The 25,816-nt window shown below is 44.9% G+C and overlaps 1 protein-coding gene across 1 annotated transcript; it reads right to left on the reverse strand.

Annotated features, from left to right (window-relative positions):
• Positions 1-1,151: 1,151 nt before the first annotated feature.
• LOC118395954 (protein shisa-like-2A) lies at positions 1,152-25,816 on the reverse strand. Its single transcript, XM_035790065.2, has 3 exons — positions 25,434-25,816; positions 22,692-22,828; positions 1,152-2,028 (listed from the first exon to the last, which is right to left on the reverse strand). Exons 1-3 carry the CDS (start codon positions 25,613-25,615, stop codon positions 1,835-1,837), a joined length of 513 nt encoding a protein of 170 aa, XP_035645958.1. The 5' UTR covers positions 25,616-25,816; the 3' UTR covers positions 1,152-1,834.

Genomic DNA, 25,816 nt, shown 5'->3' on the forward strand with positions numbered 1-25,816 from the left:
TCCTTCCCTTCCCTTATCCCCCCTCCCTTCCCTTATCCTCCCTCCCTTCCTTTACCCCCTCCCTTCCTTTATCCCCCCTTCCTTCACCCTCCCTCCCTTCCTTTACCCTACCCTCCCTTCCTTTAAACCCCTCCCTTCCTTCCTTTACCCTCCCTTCCTTTAACCCCCTCCCTCCCTTCCTTTACCCTCCTTCCCTTCCTTTACCCTCCCTCCCTTCCTTTACCCTCCTTCCCTTCCTTTACCCTCCTTCCCTTCCCGTATCCCCCCTCCCTTCCTTTACCCCCTCCCTTCACTTATCCTCCCTCCCTTCCTTTACCCTACCCTCCCTTCCTTTACCCTACCCTCCCTTCCTTTACCCTCCTTCCCTTCCCGTATCCCCCCTCCCTTCCTTTACCCCCTCCCTTCCCTTATCCTCCCTCCCTTCCTTTACCCCCCCCTCCCTTCATTTACCCTACCCTCCCTTCCTTTACCCCCTCCCTTCCTTTATCCCCCCTTCCTTCACCCTCCCTCCCTTCCTTTACCCTACCCTCCCTTCCTATACCCTACCCTCCCTTCCTTTATCCCCCCTTCCTTCACGCTCCCTCCCTTCCTTTACCCTACCCTCCCTTCCTTTACCCTACCCTCCCTTCCTTTACCCTCCTTCCCTTCCTTTACCCTCCTTCCCTTTCCCTCCTTCCCTTTCCTTATCCCCCCTCCCTTCCTTTATCCCCCCTCCCTTCCCTTATCCTCGCTCCCTTCCTTTACCCCCTCCCTTCCTTTATCCCCCCTTCCTTCACCCTCCCTCCCTTTATCCCCCTTCCTTCACCCTACCCTCCCTTCCTTTACCCTACCCTCCCTTCCTTTACCCCCTCCCTTCTTTTACCCTCCCTTCCTTTTTCCCTCCCTCCCTTCCTTTACCCTACCCTCCCTTCTATTGCCCTCCCCCCTTATTTTATCCACCCCCACTTCCTTAACCCTCCCCTCCCCACCTTTACCCTCCCCTCCCCACCCCTACCCAACTTTACCCTCCACTCCCCACTTTTACACTCCCCTACTCACCTTCACCCTCCCCTACTCACCTTTACCCTCCCCTGCCCACCTTTACCCTCCCCTAATCACCTTTACCCTCCCCCTAATCACCTTTACCCTCCCCTCCCCACTTTTAGCCTCCCCTTCCTTTACCCTCCCCTCTCTTCCTTTACCCTTCCCCTATAGCTTCACCAGAGCTGCAACAGTTGGACAGCCACAAATTATTACCGACAAGAGAGTGGGGGGGTGAGAGAGTTAAAGGCCCAGTGCAGTCCCTTTTCTTGTATTTTATATATATTTCCTTACACAGATTAGAATAATACTGTGAAATTTGGAAATTATGATAATGCCCTTTAATTGTAAGAGCTGTTTGAAAAGACCGCCTGAAATGTTTTGGCCTTCCTGGTGACATCACCAGGCGGAAAATTAGTTAACAGCACAATAAGAAAGAGAGTTCCAAACCTCTCTGCCAATGAGTTTTCAGTGTTCCCTTCACTCAGGCAACTCCTAGACAGTCCTAGCAAAATTCTTGCTTGAGAAATTGCTCTTTGCTAAGAAGCTATTTTTGCATATTTTTGGCCATTTGAATTGAAAACAGTCACAGTAAGATACTTAATTATTACCCATAAAGAATTTGATATTGAGATATAAAAGGCTGCATTGGACCTTTAAAGAGGAGACAAAAATAGAGAGAAAAAGAGAGAGAAAGAGAGTCCTGGTAGTAGATGCATTGTCAGTCTGGTTTAATGCTCCTATCTTCTCCTCCTCTTACACAGCCATCCCTCTCTCCTCCCAGTCTATACTGGTTTGAGAGTCCTAGGCCAGTCTATGAGGACCCCTCCACATTGATGGTGGTGACGGTGGCCATGAAGCACCTCTGGAAGAGGCGGTCTGGATCTGGAGGCTGGTTGTCACAGTCCAGTTTACCACTCAAGAAGTGCTTCTTAAACCCTTGGGGACCCGTAGGGGGGCTACTGGGGTGACTCCGACTCGGCCCCTCTCGTGGACTGGGTTCAGCACCTGAAAATACAATGTTTTCACATTAGTATTAGTATTTTGTATTTTGTGTCTGATGAAGAATCATGTAATACATTACTATGAGATGGAGAGCTTTTCTCTCTATGGGTCCCCGCTCTAAAATGTTACAAATATCTGCTGACTGAAATTGAGTCTTAGTTATTTTCCTTATACTCCAGAACCAGTAGCGTCTTATTCATAAAAATTATGGTTTCTGAGTAGCCATGCTGGAAAGCATACAATTGGATAGCTAACTGAAATCCTTTCATATCTCAAGTGGAAAGGACAAGGAGGAATCCTAAATAGGGGCTGTCTAAAAATATATTTTTCGCTATTCTTATTAGGGACATCTTGTACACCATCTTGTAAAATGAATCAGTCTACTTTCACAGTCACATGAACTGATTACACAGAGTGACAAAGGCATGTCCAACATCTAATTAAATTCTAATTCTATGTGCTTTCTTTTCACTATAAAAACCTTAAACTCCATGATCTCGGTAGCCAGTTAGCCAATGGATTTGGTTCACTTTACCAATCAGACAAAGGCAATCACAATGGGAGTTATTGGTTGACGTTGCTAGACTGGTCAAACTGTGTATATTGAGAGTGAGTGTTCGTGAGTGAGATAGACTTTCATATGGAAACGACTACCCTGAGTCCTTACTTTGAGAATGCTACAGAATTTAATCTCAAATAACCCTTTTTGATTTTCAGAACGACACTTTCTTTTTGGTTAATGACGCTTTAATTTTGAGAGTCGAGTTGTGTAGTTAACGAAAGGCACTCTGAATGCTGCATGAATCAACATTACAATTACGAGCAGACAGCCGCCCCTTTCAGCATCAGCTCAGTTTCATCCCCCACCTTGAAACTGATCGCAGAGGATTAACATCAGTAGTACACTCCACTGTGGATTGGCTGTGTTTTCTTCTGGTTTCCCATCAAATTTCAAGGGCTACGCAGCATTCCTTGTTTTTATCAGCATGGCGGCAGTGGGTATATTTTGTTATTGCTCTGGCCTGGCACGCACACAAAGAGACACTCACAAATATACACACACACACAGTTTGAAAAAGTATTCACCCAGTTCAGTTGATGCATGTCACGTGCACAGGATACAGCAGGTGTAAACAGTACAGTGAAACGCTTACTAGCAAGCTCTTTCCCAACAATGCATTATATCTAAGGTAAGAATAAGTTAAAATACAAACACGTGAGAAATAAAAACCAATTAGAATGTACGCTTCACAGAGGGTCATGTTTCGAATGTGCTGCACAAATTGAAGGCTCCAAGGATACAAAATGTGAAAAATGTGCACTTGAATACTTTTTCAAGGCATGTTCAAATATTTTTGAATAAGAGAAGGATTAGAAGGATCCTCCCCAGTTCTTGCCAGCGTACCATGGGCTTTAGACTCGTTAAGTAACTCAGGCAGAGTGTTGTGAGACCATGTACCTCCAGGGTGAAGGAAGGTACAGGCGTGGGTTGGAGGCAACCACGCACACACGCATGTGCAAGCGCACAGAAACGCACACGCAAACACAGACAATTATCTCAGCAGGTGTGAGAAGAAATTAACTGTGAACTTTTCTATTAACAGACGCTTTCTGGCTGCCTGCAGGCTTCCTCTATGGCTATCCAGTCAGGGAAATCGAGAGCGGGAGGGGTTTACCTCTTCATCAACAACAAATGTTGTGCTTAATCAAGCGCAGTGGAAGTCTAGAACCATTGTTCACCTGATGGTCAAATGCCGACGCTTCTACCTCTCCAGGGAGTTTTCAGCTGTTATTGTGACTGTTTTACACATTCCACCTGGCACTTAAAAAAGTGTACGAGGCTATTAACAAGCAGGTAAACTTGCACCCAGAAGCTGATTTCCTTGTTTATCTTGATGTTAATTCCATGCCATTACTTTTGATACTTTTGATATGTATATTTAAAACCAAATACTTTTAGACTTTTACTCAAGTAGTATTTTACTGGGTGACTTTCACTTTTACTTGAGCCATTTAACATTACATTTAAGTCATTTAGCAGACGCTCTTATCCAGAGCGACTTACAAATTGGTGCATTCACCTTATGACATCCAGTGGAACAGCCACTTTACAATAGTGCATCTAAATCTTTTAAGGGGGGTGAGAAGGATTACTTTATCCTATCCTAGGTATTCCTTAAAGAGGTGGGGTTTCAGGTGTCTCCGGAAGGTGGTGATTGACTCCGCTGTCCTGGCGTCGTGAGGGAGTTTGTTCCACCATTGGGGGGCCAGAGCAGCGAACAGTTTTGACTGGGCTGAGCGGGAACTGTACTTCCTCAGTGGTAGGGAGGCGAGCAGGCCAGAGGTGGATGAACGCAGTGCCCTTGTTTGGGTGTAGGGCCTGATCAGAGCCTGGAGGTACTGAGGTGCCGTTCCCCTCACAGCTCCGTAGGCAAGCACCATGGTCTTGTAGCGGATGCGAGCTTCAACTGGAAGCCAGTGGAGAGAGCGGAGGAGCGGGGTGACGTGAGAGAACTTGGGAAGGTTGAACACCATTTTCTATTTAGGTATCTTTACTTTTAGTCAAGAATGACAATTGGCTTCTTTTTCCACCACTGGTTACGAGTCATAACAGCATTCAAAATCCACATGATGGCTTAGTCATGATAATTAGTCTTCTCCAACTTCTGATTGTCACGTTTGCCTTAGTTCCTTTGTTTTGTCTTTGTTTTAGTATGGTCAGGGCGTGAGTTGGGGTGGGCAGTCTATGTTTGTTTTCCTATGTTGTATTTTGTGTTTGGCCTGGTATGGTTCTCAATCAGAGGCAGGTGTCGTTAGTTGTCTCTGATTGAGAATCATACTTAGGTAGCCTTTTTCCACCTGGAAATCGTGGGTGTTTATTTTCTGTTTTCAGGGTATTTCACTGGACAGGACTGTTTTGTTTGTTCGTTCTTCCTAGTTATTATTTTGTTTAGTGTTCAGTGTTGATTATATTAAAAATCATGAACACCTACCCCGCTGCACCTTGGTCCTCACCTTCTTCCACCGACGACAGCCGTTACAGAAACACCCACCACCAAAGGACCAAGCAGCGTGGTAACGGGCAGCAGCAGCAGCGATCGCAGGACTCCTGGACATGGGAGGAGATTCTGGACGGCAAGGGACCCTGGGCACAGGCTGGAGAATATCGCCGCCCTAAGGCTGAGCTGGAGGCAGCGAAAGCCGAGAGGCGGTGGTATGAGGAGGCAGCACGGCGGCGCGGTTGGAAGCCCAAGAGGCAGCCCCAAAAATGTATTGAGGGGGTCACACGGGGAGTGTGGGGAAGTCAGGTAGGAGACCTGCGCCAACTTCCCGTCCTTACCGGAGAGAGACAGGGACCGGGCAGGCACCGTGTTATGCGGTGGAGCGCACGGTGTCACCAGTACGCGTGCTTACCCGGTGCGCTACATCCCAGCTCCCCTTATCGGCTGGGCTAGAGTGGGCATCGAGCCAGGTGCCATGAAGCCGGCTCTGCGCATCTGGTCTCCAGTGCGTCTCCTCGGGCCGGGGCACCAGCCTTACATGGCACCAGCCTTACGCATGGTGTCCCCGGTTCGCCAGCACAGCCCAGTGCGGGCTATTCCACCTCGCCGCACTGGCCTGGCTACGGGGAGCATTCAGGCTCAGTGCTCAAGAGCTCCAGTGCGCCTTCACGGTCCGGTCTATCCGGTGCCACCTCTACGCACCAGCCCTCCGGTGGCAGCCCCCCCGCACCAGGCTGTCTCTCAGTCTTCTTCCTACAGGTGCTCCCGCCTGTCCAGCGCTGCCAGAGCCTTCCTCCTCTCCAGCGCTGCCAGAGTCTCCCGTCTGTCCCGAACTGCCAGAGTCTCCCGTCTGTCCCGAGCTGCCAGAGTCTCCAGTCTGTCCCGAGCTGCCAGAGTCTCCAGTCTGTCCCGAGCTGCCAGAGTCTCCCGTCTGTCCCGAGCTGCCAGTGTCTCCAGTCTGTCCCGAGCTGCCAGAGTTTTCCGTCTGTCCCGAGTTGCCAGAGTCTCCTGTCTGTCCCGAGCTGCCAGAGTCTCCCGTCTGTCCCGAGCTGCCAGAGTCTCCCGTCTGTCCTGAGCTGCCAGAGCCTCCAGTCTGTCCTGAGCTGCTAGCCAGTCCTGAGCTGCCAGAGCTGCCCGCCAGTCCTGAGCTGCCAGAGCCGCCCGCCAGTCAGGAGCTGCCAGAGCCGCCCTCCAGTCAGGAGCTGCCAGAGCCGCCCGCCAGTCAGGAGCTGCCAGAGCCGCCCGCCAGTCAGGAGCTGCCAGAGCCGCCCGCCAGTCAGGAGCTGCAAGAGCCGCCCGCCAGTCCTGAGCTGCAAGAGCTGCCCGCCAGTCCTGAGCTGCCAGAGCCGGCCACCAGTCCTGAGCTGCCAGAGCTGCCCGCCAGTCAGGAGCTGCCAGAGCCGCCCGCCAGTCAGGAGCTGCCACAGCCGCCCGCCAGTCAGGAGCTGCCGGAGCCGCCAGGAGCTGCCAGAGCCGCCAGTCAGCCAGAGCCATCAGTCAGCCAGGGGCTGCCAGAGCCGCCAGTCAGCCAGGAGCTGCCAGAGCCACCAGTCAGCCAGGAACTGCCAGAATCGCCCTTCACTCCGGAGTCTCCCGTCCGTCCGGTGCTGCCTTAATCTCCCGTCCATTCGGGACCCGTGGCTAGGGTACCCAGTCCGAGGTCGGCGGCGAGGGTCTCCGCTCTAAAGAGGCCACGGAGGCGAATAAAGAGGCAGAGAAAAACGATGGTGAAGTGGGGTCCACATCCCGCGCCAGAGCCGCTACTGCGGACAGACGCACACCCAGACCCTCCCCTATAGGTTCAGGTTTTGCGGCCAGAGTCTGCAAATTTGGGGGGGAGGGTTACTGTCACGTTCTGACCTTAGTACTTTTGTTTTGTCTTTGCTTTAGTATGGTCACGGCGTGATTGGGGTGGGCAGTCTGTTTTTCTATGTTGGTTTTTGAGTTTGGCCTGGTATGGTTCTCAATCAGAGGCAGGTGTCGTTAGTTGTCTCTGATTGAGAATCATACTTAGGTAGCCTTTTTCCATCTGGGTTTCGTGGGTGTTTATTTTCTGTTTTGTGTGCATTTCACTGGACAGGACTGTTTCGTCTGTTCGTTCTTCCTAGTTATTATTTTGTTTAGTGTTCAGTGTTGATTATATAAAAAATCATGAACACCTACCCCGCTGCACCTTGGTCCTCACCTTCTTCCACCGACGACAGCCATTACACTGATGCTGCTGATGGTCATTAGTAACCTACCAAACTTGGTACTCAGCACTCTATTGTCCCTCTAATCACTCTGACATTTATATTTGTATTTATTATGGATCCCCATTAGCTGCTGCCAAGGCAGTAGCTACTCTTCCTGAGGTCCAGCAAAGTTAAGGCAGTTATACAATTTTTAAAACATTCACAACACACGAAGTGTGTGCCCTCAGGCCCGTACTCCACTACCACATATCAAATCAAATCACCTTTTATTAGTCACATGCGCCAAATACAGGGAAATGCTTACTTACAAGCCCCTAACCAACAATGCAGTGTAAAAAATATGAATACGATGAAGAAATAAAAGGAAAAAGTCAAATAAAGAGCAGCAGTAAAATAACAATAGCGAGACTATATACAGGGGATACCAGTACAGAGTCAATGTGCGGGGGCACCGGTTAGTTGAGGTAATATGTACATGTAGGTAGAGTTATTAAAGTGACTAAACACAAATAATAACAGAGAGTAGCAGCGGCGTAAAATAGGGGGGGTGCATGCAAATAGTCTGGGTAGTCATTTGATGAGATGTTCAGGAGTCTTATGGCTTGGGGTTAGAAGCTGTTTAGAAGCTTCTTGGACCTAGACTTGGTGCTCCGGTACCGCTTACCATGCGGTAGCAGAGAGAACAGTCTATGACTAGGGGGCCTTCCTCTTACACCGCCTGGTATAAAGGTCCTGAATGGCAGAAAGCTTGGCCCCAGTGATGTACTAGGCCGTACGCACTACCCTCTGTGGTACCTTGCGGCCAGAGGCCGAGCAGTTGCCATACCAGGCTGTGATGCAACCAGTCAGGATGCTCTCAATGGTGCAGCTGTAGAACTTTTGAGGATCTGAGGATTCATGCCAAATCTTTTCAGTCTCCTGAGGGGGAATAGGTTTTGTAGTGCCCTCTTCACGACTGTCTTGGTGTGCTTGGACTAGAGGTCGACCGATTATGGTTTTTCAATACCGATAACGGTTATTGGAGGACCAAAAAAAGCTGATACCGATTAATTGGGCGATTTTTATATATATATTTGTAATAATGACAATTACAACTATACTGAATTATAACTTTTATTTTAACTTAATATAATACATAAATAAAATCTATTAAGTCTCAAATAAATAATGAAACATGTTCAATTTGGTTTAAGTAATGCAAAAACACAGTGCTAGAGAAGAAAGTAGAGAAAGTAGAGTAGAGAAGAAAGTAAAAGTAAATGTGCCATGTAAAAAAGCTAATGTTTAAGTTCCTTGCTCAGAACATGAGAACATATGAAAGCTGGTGGTTCAATATTCCCAGTTCTTCAATATTCCCAGTTAAGAAGTTTTAGGTTGTAGTTACTATAGGAATTATGACGCGTCAACTATTTCTCTCTATACCATTTGTATTTCATATACCTTTGACTATTGGATGTTCTTATAGGCACTTTAGTATTGCCAGCCTAATCTCGGGAGTTGATAGGCTTGAAGTCATAAACAGAGCTGTGCTTCAAGCATTGCTAAGAGCTGCTGGCAAAATGCAGTAAAGTGCTGTTTGAATGAATGCTTACGAGCAGGCTGCTGCCTACCACCGCTCAGTCAGACTGCTCTATCAAATATCAAATCCTAGACTTAATTATAATATAATAAACACAGAAATACGAGCCTTTGGTCATTAATATGGTCAAATCCGGAAACTATCATTTCGAAAACAAAACATTTATTCTTTCAGTAAAATACAGAACCGTTCCGTATTTTATCGAAAGGGTGGCAACCCTAAGTGTAAATATTGCTGTTACATTGCACAACCTTCAATGTTATGTCATAATTATGTACAATTTTGGCAAATTAATTACGATCTTCACACGGTTCGCCAAACTGAGCCAAACTGTTGCATATACACGGACTCTGCTTACACTGAACGCAAGCGAAGTGACACCATTTCCCTCGTTAATATTGCCTGCTAACATGAATTTCTTTTAACTAAATATGCAGGTTTAAAAAAATATACATCTGTGTATTGATTTTAAGAAAGGCATTGATGTTTATGGGTTGGTTCATTTGTGAAACCATTGTGCTATTTTCACGAATGATCTTTTGTTAAATCATCACCCGTTTGGCGAAGTTGAAGTAGGCTGTGATTCGATGATAAATTAACAGGCACTGCATTGATTGTATGCAATGCAGGACAAGCTAGTTAACCTAGTATTATCATCAACCATGTGTAGTTAACTAGTGATTATGTGAAGATTGATTGTTTTTTTCTAAGATAAAATTACTATTACTAGTCTGTTCAACCCCTATTTCGTATCGTCTGAGATTCCCAAAGATTGGAAAGCGGCCGCGGCCATTCCCCTCTTCAAAGGGGGAGACACTCTAGACCCAAACTGTTACACACCTATATCCATCCTACCCTGCCTTTCTAAAGTCTTTGAAAGCCAAGTGAACAAACAGATCACCGACCATTTCGAATCCCACCGTACCTTCTCCACTATGCAATCTGGTTCCCGAGCTGGTCATGGGTGCACCTCTGCCACGCTCAAGGTCCTAAATGATATCATAATCATCATTGATAAAAGACAATACTGTGCAGCCGTGTTCATCGACCTGGCCAAGGCTTTCAACACTGTCAATCACCGCATTCTTATCGGCAGACTCAACAGACCTTGGTTTCTCTAATGACTGCCTCGCCTGGTTCACTAACTACTTCTCAGATAGAGTTCAGTGTGTCAAATCAAAGGGCCTCTTTTCCGGACCTCTGGCAGTCTCTATGGGGGTGCCACAGAGTTCAATTCTCGTGCCGACTCTTTTCTCTGTATATATCAATGATGTCGCTCTTGCTGCGGGTGATTCACGCCATTTCCGGTCACAACTTGCAGACTTGTTTACGTGTTGCTGTGCGTTTTGTTGCCAACCTTACTTTGCTACCTGACAACTTTACGGTATTTACTTTTTAATTACCGTTTATATTTTTGTTTTTTCCCTCAACTTTTTCACTCTGGACGCTTTATCTGGACATGGTTCGTCAGGACCTCCAACAGCCGAAGCTAAGTAGTAACATTCACATGATGCCTTCTAATTGCAGTCGCTGTACTCATAATATACAGGGAAACGATCGCCTTACGGCGAGGATAGCTGTGCTACAAGCCCAGCTTCAGACGCAATCGTTAGGCAAGGGTAATTTCAGTGTAGGAAAGGATGAAACAGTGTCTGTGCCACCAGTAAGTACAAATAGTAACGTTAGTATAAATCCCCTCGCACGGTCCCCGGAACTGGACAACTTTCTCACGGTTTCTGGAAGGAAATGCTGTAGGAATGCTAAACCGGTGTCGCTCATTCAGCCGACAGAAACTTTCAACCGGTTTTCCCCATTAAGCAGCGAGTCGGAGTCAGAGGCCGAGCCTTCTCTTGTCTCTACTCCTCCCGTTACGGGGTCTGAGACGCCGTAGCTTCCAACTATTAGCTCTGAAAAATTGAAAACTCTAGTCATTGGCGACTCCATTACCCGCAGTATTAGATTTAAAACGAATCATCCAGCGATCATACACTGTTTACCAGGGGGCAGGGCTACCGACAATAAGGCTAATCTGAAGATGGTGCTGGCTAAAGCTAAAACTGGCGAGTATAGAGATATTGTTATCCACGTCGGCGCAACATAGCGATCACCAAGCGCAACATAGCTTCAGCGTGTAAATCAGCTAGAAAGATGTGTCGGCATTAAGCAATTGTCTCTGGCCCCCTCCCAGTTAGGGGGAGTGATGAGCTCTTCAGCAGAGTCTCACAACTCAATCACTGGTTGAAAACTGTTTTCTGCCCCTCCCAAAAGATAGAATTTGTAGATAATTGGCCCTCTTTCTGGGACTCACCCACAAACAGGACCAAGCCTGACCTGCTGAGGAGTGACGGACTCCATCCTAGCTGGAGGGGTGCTCTCATCTTATCTACCAACATAGACAGGGCTCTAACTCCTCTAGCTCCACAATGAAATAGGGTGCAGGCCAGGCAGCAGGCTGTTAGCCAGCCTGGCAGCATAGTGGAGTCTGCCACTAGCACAGTGAGTGTTGTCAGCTCAGCTATCCCCATTGAGACCGTGTCTGTGCCTCGACCTAGGTTGGGCAAAACTAAACGTGGCGGTGTTCGCCTTAGCAATCTCACTAGGATAAAGACCTCCTCCATTCCTGTCATTATTGAAAGAGATCATCTCAATGTCTCAATGATGGCGATGTGTGAGTGGTAGTATTTCCGGTCATTCCGTCATTTCCGGTCACAACTTGCAGGCTTGTTTTCGAATTGCTGTGCGTTTTGTTGCCAACCTATTTTGCTACCTGACAACTTTACGGGTTTCACTTTTTAATTACCTTTCATATATTTATTTATTTTTTCCTCAACTTTTTCACTCCGGACGCTTTATCTGGACACGATTCGTCAGGACCTCCAACAGCCGAAGCTAAGTAGTAACATTAACATGATGCCTTCTAATTGCAGCCGCTGTGCTCGCCTTACGACGAGGATAGCTGTACTGCAAGCCCAGCTTCAGACGCAATCGTTAGGCAAGGGTAATTTCAGTGTAGGAAAGGATGAAACAGCGTCTGTGCCACCAGTAAGTACAGATAGTAGTATAAATCCCCTGGCACAGTCCCCGCAGCCGGACGACTTTCTCACGGTTTCTGGAAGGAAATGCTGTAGGAACGCTCAACCGGTGTCGCTCATTCAGCAGACAGAAACTTTCAACCGGTTCTCCCCATTAAGCAGCGGGTCGGTGTCAGAGGCCGAGTCTTCTCTGGTCTCTACTCCTCCCGTTACGGGGTCTGAGACGCCGAAGCTTCCCACCATTAGCTCTGACAAATTGAAAACTCTAGTCATTGGCGACTCCATTACCCGCAGTATTAGACTTAAAGCGAATCATCCAGCGATCATACACTGTTTACCCGGGGGCAGGGCTACCGACGTTAAGGCTAATCTGAAGATGGTGCTGGCTAAAGCTAAAACTGGCGAGTGTAGAGAGTATAGAGATATTGTTATCCACGTCGGCACCAACGATGTTAGGATGAAACAGTCAGAGATCACCAAGCGCAACATAGCTTCTGCGTGCATATCAGCTAGAAAGATGTGTCGGCATCGAGTAATTGTCTCTGGCCCCCTCCCAGTTAGGGGAGTGATGAGCTCTACAGCAGAGTCTCACAACTCAATCGCTGGTTGAAAACTGTTTTCTGCCCCTCCCAAAAGATAGAATTTGTAGATAATTGGCCCTCTTTCTGGGACTCACCCACAAACAGGACCAAGCCTGACCTGCTGAGGAGTGACGGACTCCATCCTAGCTGGAGGGGTGCTCTCATCTTATCTGCCAACATAGACAGGGCTCTAACTCCTCTAGCTCCACAATGAAATAGGGTGCAGGCCAGGCAGCAGGCTATTAGCCAGCCTGCCAGCATAGTGGAGTCTGCCACTAGCATAGTCAGTGTAGTCAGCTCAGCTATCACCATTGAGACCGTGTCTGTGCCTCGACCTAGGTTGGGCAAAACTAAACATGGCGGTGTTCGCCTTAGCAATCTCACTAGGATAAAGACCACCTCCATTCCTGTCATTACTGAAAGAGATCATGATACCTCACATCTCAAAATAGGGCTACTTAATGTTAGATCCCTTACTTCAAAGGCAATTATAGTCAATGAACTAATCACTGATCATAATCTTGATGTGATTGGCCTGACTGAAACATGGCTTAAGCCTGATGAATTTACTGTGTTAAATGAGGCCTCACCTCCTGGCTACACTAGTGACCATATCCCCGTGCATCCCGCAAAGGCGGAGGTGTTGCTAACATTTACGATAGCAAATTTCAATTTACAAAAAAAAAAATGACGTTTTCGTCTTTTGAGCTTCTAGTCATGAAATCTATGCAGCCTACTCAATCACTTTTTATAGCTACTGTTTACAGGCCTCCTGGGCCATATACAGCGTTTCTCACTGAGTTCCCTGCATTCCTATCAGACCTTGTAGTCATTGCAGATAATATTCTAATCTTTGGTGACTTTAATATTCACATGGAAAAGTCCACAGACCCACTCCAAAAGGCTTTTGGAGCCATCATCGACTCAGTGGGTTTTGTCCAACATGTCTCTGGACCCACTCACTGTCACAGTCATACGCTGGACCTAGTTTTGTCCCATGGAATAAATGTTGTGGATCTTAATGTTTTCCTCATAATCCTGGACTATCGGACCACCATTTTATTACGTTTGCAATTGCAACAAATAATCTGCTCAGACCCCAACCAAGGAACATCAAAAGTCGTGCTATAAATTCACAGACAACACAAAGATTCCTTGATGCCCTTCCAGACTCCCTCTGCCTACCCAAGGACGCCAGAGGACAAAAATCCGTTAACCACCTAACTGAGGATCTCAATTTAACCTTGCGCAATACCCTAGATGCAGTTGCACCCCTAAAAACTAAAAACATGTCTCATAAGAAACTAGCTCCCTGGTACACAGAAAATACCCGAGCTCTGAAGCAAGCTTCAGAAAATTGGAACGGAAATGGCGCCACACCAAACTGGAAGTCTTCCGACTAGCTTGGAAGGACGGTACCGTGCAGTACCGAAGAGCCCTTACTGCTGCTCGATCGTCCTATTTTTCTAACTTAATTGAGGAAAATAAGAACAATCCGAAATTCCTTTTTGATACTGTGGCAAAGCTAACTCAAAAAGCAGCATTCCCCAAGAGAGGATGACTTTCACTTTAGCAGTGATAAATTCATGAACTTCTTTGAGGAAAAGATTATGATTATTAGAAAGCAAATTACGGACTCCTCTTTAAACCTGCATATTCCTCCAAACCTCAGTTGTCCTGAGTCTGCACAACTCTGCCAGGACCTAGGATCAAGAGAGACGCTCAAGTGTTTTAGTACTATATCTCTTGACACAATGATGAAAATAATCATTCCAACTAAACTACTGAAAGAGCTGCTTCCTGTGCTTGGCCCTCCTATGTTGAACATAATAAACAGCTCTCTATCCACTGGATGTGTACCAAACTCACTAAAAGTGGCAGTAATAAAGCCTCTCTTGAAAAAGCCAAACCTTGACCCAGAAAATATAAAAACTATCGGCCTATATCGAATCTTCCATTCCTCTCAAAGATTTTAGAGAAGGCTGTTGCGCAGCAACTCACTGCCTTCCTGAAGACAAACAATGTATACGAAATGCTTCAGTCTGGTTTTAGACCCCATCATAGCACTGAGACGGCACTTGTGAAGGTGGTAAATGACATTTTAATGGCATCGGACCGAGCTCTGCATCTGTCCTCGTGCTCCTAGACCTTAGTGCTGCTTTTGATACCATCGATCACCACATTCTTTTGGAGAGATTGGAAACCCAAATTGGTCTACACGGACATGTTCTGGCCTGGTTTAGGTCTTATCTGTCGGAAAGATATCAGTTTGTCTCTGTGAATGGTTTGTCCTCTGACAAATCAACTGTACATTTCGGTGTTCCTCAAGGTCCTGTTTTAGGACCACTATTGTTTTCACTATATATTTTACCTCTTGGGGATGTTATTCGAAAACATAATGTAAACTTTCACTGCTATGCGGATGACACACAGCTGTACATTTCAATGAAACATGGTGAAGCCCCAAAATTGCCCTCGCTAGAAGCATGTGTTTCAGACATAAGGAAGTGGATGGCTGCAAACTTTCTACTATTAAACTCGGACAAAACAGAGATGCTTGTTCTAGGTCCCAAGAAACAAAGAGATCTTCTGTTGAATCTGACAATTAATCTTAATGGTTGTACAGTCGTCTCAAATAAAACTGTGAAGGACCTCGGCGTTACTCTGGACCCTGATCTCTCTTTTGAAGAACATATCAAGACCATTTCGAGGACAGCTTTTTTCCATCTACGTAACATTGCAAAAATCAGAAACTTTCTGTCCAAAAATTATGCAGAAAAATTAATCCATGCTTTTGTCACTTCTAGGTTAGACTACTGCAATGCTCTATTTTCCGGCTACCCGGATAAAGCACTAAATAAACTTCAGTTAGTGCTAAATACGGCTGCTAGAATCCTGACTAGAACCCAAAAATTTGATCATATTACTCCAGTGCTAGCCTCTCTACACTGGCTTCCTGTCAAAGCAAGGGCTGATTTCAAGGTTTTACTGCTAACCTACAAAGCATTACATGGGCTTGCTCCTACCTACCTCTCTGATTTGGTCCTGCCGTACATACCTACACGTACGCTACGGTCACAAGACGCAGGCCTCCTAATTGTCCCTAGAATTTCTAAGCAAACAGCTGGAGGCAGGGCTTTCTCCTATAGAGCTCCATTTTTATGGAACGGTCTGCCTACCCATGTCAGAGACGCAAACTCGGTCTCAACCTTTAAGTCTTTACTGAAGACTCATCTCTTCAGTGGGTCATATGATTGAGTGTAGTCTGGCCCAGGAGTGGGAAGGTGAACGGAAAGGCTCTGGAGCAACGAACCGCCCTTGCTGTCTCTGCCTGGCCGGTTCCCCTCTTTCCACTGGGATTCTCTGCCTCTAACCCTGTTACGGGGCTGAGTCACTGGCTTGCTGGGGCTCTCTCGTGCCGTCCCTGGGGGGTGCGTCACCTGGGTGGGTTGATTCACTGTTGTGGTCGGCCTGTCTGGGTTGCCCCCCCCCCCCTTGGGTTGTACCGTGGCGGAGATCTTTGTGGGCTATACTCGGCCTTGTCTCAGGATGGTAAGTTGGTGGTTGAAGATATCCCTCTAGTGGTGTGGGGGCTGTGCTTTGGCAAAGTGGGTGGGGTTATATCCTTCCTGTTTGGCCCTGTCCGGGGGTGTCCTCGGATGGGGCCACAGTGTCTCCTGACCCCTCCTGTCTCAGCCTCCAGTATTTATGCTGCAGTAGTTTGTGTCGGGGGGCTAGGGTCAGTTTGTTATATCTGGAGTACTTCTCCTGTCCTATTCGGTGTCCTGTGTGAATCTAAGTGTGCGTTCTCTAATTCTCTCCTTCTCTCTTTCTTTCTCTCTCTCGGAGGACCTGAGCCCTAGGACCATGCCCCAGGACTACCTGACATGATGACTCCTTGCTGTCCCCAGTCCACCTGGCCATGCTGCTGCTCCAGTTTCAACTGGCCTGGGCCCTAGGACCATGTCCCAGGACTACCTGACATGAGGACTCCTTGCTGTCCCCAGTCCACCTGGCCATGCTCCTGCTCCAGTTTCAACTGTTCTGCCTTACTATTATTCAACCATGCTGGTCATTTATGAACATTTGAACATCTTGGCCACGTTCTGTTATAATGTCCACCCGGCACAGCCAGAAGAGGACTGGCCACCCCACATATGCTCTCTCTAATTCTCTCTTTCTTTCTCTCTCTCGGAGGACCTGAGCCCTAGGACCGTGCCCCAGGACTACCTGACATGATGGCTCCTTGCTGTCCCCAGTCCACCTGACTGTGCTGCTGCTCCAGTTTCAACTGTTCTGCCTTATTATTATTCGACCATGCTGGTCATTTATGAACATTTGAACATCTTGGTCATGTTCTGTTATAATCTCTACCCGGCACAGCCAGAAGAGGACTGGCCACCCCACATAGCCCGGTTCCTCTCTAGGTTTCTTCCTAGGTTTTGGCCTTTCTAGGGAGTTTTTCCTAGCCACCGTGCTTTTACACCTGCATTGTTTGCTGTTTGGGGTTTTAGGCTGGGTTTCTGTACAGCACTTTGAGATATCAGCTGATGTACGAAGGGCTATATAAATAAATTTGATTTGATTTGATCATGATACCTCACATCTCAACATAGGGTTACTTCATGTTAGATCCCTTACTTCAAAGGCAATTATAGTCAATGAACTAATCACTGATCATAATCTTGATGTGATTGGCCTGACTGAAACATGGCTTAAGCCTGATGAATTTACTGTGTTAAATGAGGCCTCAACTCCTGGCTACACTAGTGAACATATACCCCGTGGATCCCGCAAAGGCGGAGGTGTTGCTAACATTTACGATAGCAAATTTCAATTTACAAAAAAAAAATGACGTTTTCGCCTTTTAAGCTTTGAGTCATGAAATCTATGCAGCCAACTCAAGCACTTTGTATAGCTACTGTTTACAGGCCCCCTGGGCCATATACAGCGTTCCTCATTGAGTTCCCTGCAGTAGTTTATGTGTCGGGGGCTAGGGTCAGTTTGTTATATCTGGAGTACTTCTCCTGTCCTATTCGGTGTCCTGTGTGAATTTAAGTGTGCTCTCTGTAATTCTCTCTTTCTCTCTTTCTATCAGAGGACCTGAGCCATAGGACCATGCCTCAGAACTACCTGACATGATGACTCCTTGCTGTCCCCAGTCCACCTGGCCGTGCTGCTGCTCCAGTTTCAACTGTTCTGCCTTATTATTATTTGACCATGCTGGTTATTTATGAACATTTGAACATCTTGGCCATGTTCTGTTATAATCTCCACCCGACACAGCCAGAAGAGGACTGGCCACCCCACATAGCCTGGTTCCTCTCTAGGTTTCTTCCTAGGTTTTGGGCTTTCTAGGGAGTTTTTCCTAGCCACCGTGCTTCTACACCTGCATTGCTTGCTGTTTGGGGTTTTAGGCTGGGTTTCTGTACAGCACTTTGAGATATCAGCTGATGTACGAAGGGCTATATAAATACATTTGATTTGATTCTCTGATCCATCTCTACTCAGATGGCACCATTCTGTATACTTCTGGCCCTTCTTTGGACACGGTGTTAACAAACCTCCAAACGAGCTTCAATGCCATACAACTCTCCTTCCGTGGCCTCCGACTGCTCTTAAATACTAGTCAAATTAAATGCATGCTCTTCAACCTATCGCTGCCCACACCCTCCCGCCCGACTAGCATCACTACTCTGGACGGTTCTGACTTAGAATATGTGGACAACTACAAATACCTAGGTGTCTGGTTAGACTGTAAACTCTCCTTCCAGACTCACATTAAGCATCTCCAATCCAAAGTTAAATCTAGAATTGGCTTCCTATTTCACAACAAAGCCTCCTTCACTCATGCTGCCAAACTTACCCTTGTAAAACTGACTATCCTGCCGATCCTTGACTTCAGCGATGCCATTTACAAATTAGCCTCCAACACTCTACTCAGCAAATTGGATGCAGTCTATCACAGTGCCATCCGTTTTGTCACTAAAGCCCCATATACTACCCAACACTGCTACCTGTATGCTCTCATTGGCTGGTCCTCTCTACATATTCGTAGCCAAACCCACTGGCTCCAGGTAATCTATAAGTCTTTGCTAGGTATAGCTCCGCCTTATCTCAGCTCACTGGTCACCATAGCAATACCCACCCATAGCATGCGCTCCAGCAGGTATACTTCACTGGTCATCCCCAAAGCTATCACCTCTTTTGGCCGCTTTTCCTTCCAGTTCTCTGCTGCCAATGACTGGAACGAATTGCAAAAATCCCTGAAGTTGTAGAATAATACCTCCCTCAATAACTTTAAGCGTCAGCTGTCTGAGCAGCTTACAGATCGCTGCAGCTGTACACAGCCCATCTGTAAATAGCCCATCCAACCAACTACCTACCTCATTCCCATATTTGTTTTTGTTTTTCTGCTCTTTTGCACATCAATATTTCTACTGCACATATATCACTCCAGTGTAAATTGTAATTACTTCGCCACCATTGGCCTATTTATTGCCTTACCTCCTTACTTCATTTGCACACACTGTATACAGATTTTTTTTTTTCTATTGTGTTATTGACTGTATGTTTGTTTATCCTATGTGTAACTCTTTGTCATTGTTTTTGTCGCACTGCTTTGCTTTGCTTTATCTTGGCCAGGTCACTGTTGTAAATGAGAACTTGTTCTCAACTGGCCTACCTGGTTAAATAAAGGTGAATTTAAAAAATAAAATAATAACAAGTTTAATGCTAGCTAGCAACTTACCTTGGCTTCTTGCAGCCGGACCTGCAAGACGCTGCACTCGCACAACAGGTGGTCAGCCTGCCATGCAGTTTCCTCGTGGATTGCAATGTAATCGGCCATAATCGGCGTCCAAAAAGGCAGATTACCGATTGTTATGAATACTTGAAATCGGCCCTAATTAACCATGCCGATTAATCGGTCGACCTCTAGCTTGAACAATGTTAGTTTGTTGGCAATGTGGACACCAAGGAACTTGAAGCTCCCAACCTGCTCCACTACAGCCCCGTCGACGAGAATGGGGGCGTGCTCGGTCTTCCTTTTCCTGTAATCTACAACACAAAGTACCTGTCTATTGTGTGATTTATTGTGATGGTGTAGGCTATATATTAAATGGATTTATTAGACTTTTTTAAATGTAGGGGTTCCAAAGGTCTGAATCAGTGGCTTGTAGGCTATGCATGGAAGCTAGGATATGCTAAATGTGTTTAAGCTAATTAACCTGTTGCGACGAGCAATCCCGTATCCGGGATGCTATTTATAGCCTCAAGCTCAAGCTTAGCCTTTTGTTAACAACACTGTCATCTCAGATTTTCAAAATATGCTTTTGAACCATAGCTAAACAAGCATTTGTGTAAGTGTATTGAAAGCCTAGCATAGCATTAAGCCTAGCATTCAGCATGCAACATTTTCACAAAAACAAGAAAAGTATTCAAATAAAATAATTTACCTTTGAAGAACTTCAGATGTTTTCAATGAGGAGACTCTCAGTTAGATAGCAAATGTTCAGTTTTTCCAAAAAGATTATTTGTGTAGGACAAATCGCTCCGTTTTGTTCATCACGTTTGGCTACGAAAAAAACCTGTATCCAGGAGTGTAATTATCGCCGCAAGCTCATTAGCATAACGCAACGTTAACTATTCATGAAAATCGCAAATGAAATGAAATAAATATATTTGCTCTCAAGCTTAGCCTTTTGTTAACAACACTGTCATCTCAGATTTTCAAAATATGCTTTTGAACCATAGCTAAACAAGCATTTGTGTAAGAGTATTGCTAGCCTAGCATAGCATTTAACCTTAGCATTCAGCATGCAACATTTTCACAAAAACAAGAAAAGCATTCAAATAAAACCATTTATCTTTGAAGAACTTCAGATGTTTTCAATGAGGAGACTCTCAGATTGCAAATGTTCGGTTTTTCCAAAAATATTATTTGTGTAGGACAAATCGCTCCATTTTGTTCATCACGTTTGGGTAAGAAAAAAAACGAAAATTAAGTCATTACAACGTGAACTTTTTTTCCAAATTAACTCCATAATATCGACAGAAACATGGCAAACGTTGTTTAGAATCAATCCTCAAGGTGTTTTTCACATATCTATCGATGATAAATCATTCGTGGCAGTTTGGTTTCTCCTCTGAAGAAAATGGAACGCGCATGGTCCTGGAGATTACGCAATAATTTCGACGGAGGACACCGGGCGGACACCTGGTAAATGTAGTCTCTTATGGTCAATCTTCCAATGATATGCCTACAAATACGTCACAATGCTGCAGACACCTTGGGGAAACGACAGAAAGTGCAGGCTCATTCCTGGCGCATTCACAGCCATATAAGGAGACATTGGAACACAGGGCATTCAAAATCTGGACCATTTCCTGTATGAAATTTAATCTTGGTTTCGCCTGTAGCATTAGTTCTGGGGCACTCACAGATAATATCTTTGCAGTTTTGGAAACGTCAGTTTTTTCTTTCCAAAGCTGTCAATTACATGCATAGTCGAGCATATTTTCGTGACAAAATATCTTGTTTAAAACGGGAACGTTTTTTATCCAAAAATTAAAAGAGCGCCCCCTATCTCGAAGAAGTTAACGGTAAATTACAGTGAGTCTGGCAGTAATTGGCAATCACCGGGTGACAAAATTTCATGACCGCCACATTCCTACTCCTGCGTCCCCCATTCGGCAAATCAGATCATGACTATGTACTCCTGTTTCCTGTTTTACAAGAAGAAGGTCAAACACAAAGTACCAGTGACTTGCTTTGTTGAGAATTGGTCATAAGAATCAGAGATTATGCTACAGGACTGCTTTGCTAGCGGTGACTGAACTATGTTCCGAAACTCCCCCGATAACATCAACGAGCTAACCACCTCTGTCACCGGCTTCATTAGGAAATGCATCGCAACGTTGTCCCCACAGTGAAAGTTCACTGCTTCCCCAATCCAAAGCCCTGAAATAACACAGAGATTGTCGCTAAACTAAAGGACATGGTTACCGCACACAGGGGTATCGCTGACAAGTACAAAAAAATCCTGAATGATTTGACTTTCTACATAAGTTATTTTTTGTTGTAGACTCACCGCTGCAAACCAAGAGTATTGCTCGTAGGAGTTTAAATTACTTGGCTGTAAAATCACGACTGAAACACATTTTTAACCTTTATTTATCTAAGTCAGTTAATAACAAATTCTTGTTACAAATTCTTGCTACGACCTCCACAGAGTCATCAAACGAGCAAAAGGACAATATAGGAAAGGTGGAATCATATTACATAGATGCCGACACCTGCCGCATGTGACAGGGACTACAGTCCATTACGGATTACAGGGGAAGACCCAACCATGATCTGCCCTACAATGCCTCTCTACCAGACAAAACTTGTTAAAGACTCCAGCCACCCAAGCCATAGACTGTTCTCTCTGCTTCCGCAAGGCAAGTGGTACCGGTGCATCAAGTCTGATACCAACAGTCTCCTGAACAGTTTCAATCCCCAAGCCATAAATTTGCTAAATAGCTAACAAAATGGCTACACGGACTATCTGAGTTTACCCTTGTATTTTTTCTCTATGCACACTCACAGGACTCTACACACTCACACACACTGACACTTCAACACACACACACTCACTTAATTTGCTCACACACACATTTTATACTGACTCTCTCACTCGCACTCTCTCTCTCTCTCTCACAATGAACTTTTATTCTAAGAAGGCTACTTATATTAAGTACAATCTTGGTATCTAGGATGATAATGGATTTTAAGGCATGGAGGTTATTCTGCCAGATAAGTGGAAAGTCATTGAGCCACTGTGGGAGCCCTTTGCATTCATAATCAGCCCCTGTTTCCAATGTTATTTGTTCCTACTGTACTAATGAATGGGCATCTTACTGCATCCTATACACCAGATGCCCCAAGACTTTCTGGCATGTCAAATTAAAATGATTTCCATAGAGATGAGCTTAACTTCTGTTCATATCTTATGTTTCCATCATATACTGTAGCATTAAAGCACCTTGAGGGTGGGATAAACGCAATTCAAATAAAATGCATTTTTATAGCCATCAAATGAACATATGATACTATATTGAATTCTATAGGCTCTTTTGGCATGGGTCCTATTCATTGGGGCACAACGTAGCAAAGCGTTTTTTAACAGAAAACGAAAACAGGTAGTCCCTGCCTGTTTCAGTTTTCTTCCGTTTGGTGCTTAGTGAATACGACCCTTGCCTTGTAATAATGGGTCAAACAATTGGTGACATACCTGGTGCTATGAGGGGCAGTCCGTTGTCAAGGCCTCTGGGTTTGGTCGCGATGAACAGATAGCACAGGACACAGATAGTGATGATGAACGCTAGCAGGACCACAGCTGCTATGGATAGGCCAACCAGCGCTCCCAGACTGTCAGACAGAGTGGGTGAGAAGAGGGGAGGAATAGAGAGAGGTGAGTGAGAGAGCGATAGAGAGAGAGCAAGAGCGAGAGCGAGAGAGAATTTCATGGAACGAATGAAAGAGAAAAGGGAATATAAAGTACAGCAGACAAATGAAAGAGAGAACAGGAGAGGAAGAAAACAAGAGATATTTAAGTTCTTCTATGCACTTTCAAAGATATAAACATTTCTTTTGACGTTTGAAAATGTTATCATATGTTTTAGAAGTTGTGCAGCAGTAACTGAGAGACTGTTGAGTGTGATCAAAGGCAAAATATAATTTCCACTTTGACAACGTTCCACTTCAGAAAATGCACATATCATCAAATTCAAATGAAATTCTTCCCCTGTATGCAGTGATGACACATGCATTCCACTGAAATGAGAAGAAAAGTCCTTTGATGAAAAAAAAAAAACTTTTATGATATCTACAATCACTGCCTCTAAGTATTTTCATTTGAAATTATATCAGACTATTTGCATTTACTTTTAATTTCTGCTTTGACTGACTGGTGTTTCCAATCCGAAACTAGAACATTCTTATTTTGTTTTACCCAAAATGCAGAGCACCTAAGAAAACAACTTCAATCAAACTAATTGACTGTTAAATCAATCAAATCAATTAAGTCTCACCTAAAATTTAAAGCACAAGAGAGTGGAGGGAATAGTTATCCTGTATCAGTGCCTAGTCAGGCGGAATATTATCAATCAATTACAAGTGCATTTAATATGCATTCTGAAAGAGCCTATAGTGGTTTATGAAGACAGATCACTGTTACCACAAGATGCCAGTGCCACAACTTAACAATAATGACGAATGAGTCTGAAAGCGACACAGAGCAGCTTTTTGAAAAGGCATTAGGATCAGCAACCGATTATTTTGAGATCTATATTATGTTTGGCACGTACACACACACACACACACACACACACACACACACACACACACACACACACACACACACACACACACACACACACACACACACACACACACACACACACACACACACACACACACACACACACACACACACACACACACACACACACACACACACAACCTAAGCCTGATGTATAATTTTCAACTTCCTGTTATTAACCAAGGCATCAAAGGAACACTTCCGAACCTGCATCACTCTCTGCCATGGGATTAAAATCATAAACTTTTCTGTTCAGTTCTGTAAGGACTTCTTTCACTTCTTTCACAGCAGCAACCCTTATTCATGTGATCTCTCTATGATCAGTCATTCACTGTGGGATCCTCAGAAAGCCCTTTCAAGATGGCTTTCTTTCTCCACAGGGCAACAAGAAGCCCTTTCAAGATGACTTTCTCCATAGGTCGACGGAAAGCCGTCGACACTACAGGTTAGCCAGGCGTTTTTCCATGTGAATGAAAGAGATCGTAAGACAGCTACTGCTCAAACACAATATCGCTACAGGATACTACTGTATTTGTAGGAGAAAACAGAACCCCTCTCATAATGTTGGGTGGTTTGAAGGACTGACTCCATGGAAATGTTTAAAAGCCTGTATAACTGAATAATGCATTAAAGGGGCAATCCGCAGTTGCTACATTCATTTTTAGACTGTTAAATGAATGATATATGTATAGCCATTGATTTTTGTTTTACTCCAATGTTTGCAAACAAAGTCAATGATACACACTTTTCTAGCTTCAAAACATGCTTAAAACTATAATTTTCATCTCATGGATGGTCAGTCCTTGCATCCATGGCTCTGTCTAGTTTCTCAAGCTGCATCCCTCAACTGTTTATTATTTGAACTGCAGATTGGTGCTTTAAGGTTGCTTTTATACATGATGACTACCTGTCTGACAGACTCAACAGCTGGCTACATGATCTTCACATCGTGAAGATGACGTTATAGTACAGTAGTACAATGTGCCTTCTGACAGCTTCTGAATGACTCATATAATAGCTTTTGTATCACTGGATAAACGTCCAATTAAGTGTTCATGGGAAGTGTTTATGGCATGCTACTGTCTGCATTTTTCAGACCTATCTGTGACATCAAGTTGAAATTCAATTTAAAAAAGACCCAAATACAAAATTCCCTTCAAGTTTAGCACTTTGGTAAGCTATTCTCTGACATTTCAATGCATTTTTGTAGAAACTCAGATCTGGATCCTCACAATATCAAGAGCATCTAATTTTCCACAGCTTCTACTTGCTTATTGAAGTCTTCACCTCTCCTACACTGCAATGCTGCAAAGGTCACTCATTCTTAAATCCACTGGCTGCATCATCATTAGATTTGTTTTATATGAGTATGTTAATGTGGGGACTTGACAGCATTTATTTTCACTTATAGGTTTACATAATGCAACAAGCACCTTCCTGTGATGTATTGATCATGATGGAGCCATTGATGCATGGCTTCTAGCATTGTAGTTGCTTTTTACCAATACACAAAACATATTTTCACCAATACACCACTACACCTATCACATTTGGGAGTTGCCAGAGAGAAATTCACTGTATAAAAGAAAGAGTGCAGTGCAAAGTGTTATAGGCATTCCTTATAAGTTAGCAAAGTTACATTATTATTCTTACCTCAACCACCACATGTATCCATACTCGTATGGGAAAAAACTGTTTGGGTCATCACAACAGTATTTCATGTCATTGAAGCCACAGCAGAAAAGAGCTCCTGCATCGTTGTCCGGTTTAGGGCACGTGAACTCGTTTACGAGCACTTTCTCTGCGTTGTAGTAGCTCGTGCATTCCGCGCTCATGCTGACCCCAAACGCGCAGACACGCCAACTATACAATCTGTTAGATCAGTTGAAGTTTCAATCCGTCCATATTATTGTCAATCCAAACAGCAGAGTGATCTGTGTCTTGCTGCTTGACTTGCAAGGTATTTAAATCCCCATTACTGAGCCCACCTCTCTCTCTCGCTCTCTCCTCGCCCCACTGTAACGCAATCTCCAAAG

This window comes from Oncorhynchus keta, chromosome 1 (assembly GCF_023373465.1).
Source record: "Oncorhynchus keta strain PuntledgeMale-10-30-2019 chromosome 1, Oket_V2, whole genome shotgun sequence".
NCBI lineage: Eukaryota > Metazoa > Chordata > Actinopteri > Salmoniformes > Salmonidae > Oncorhynchus > Oncorhynchus keta.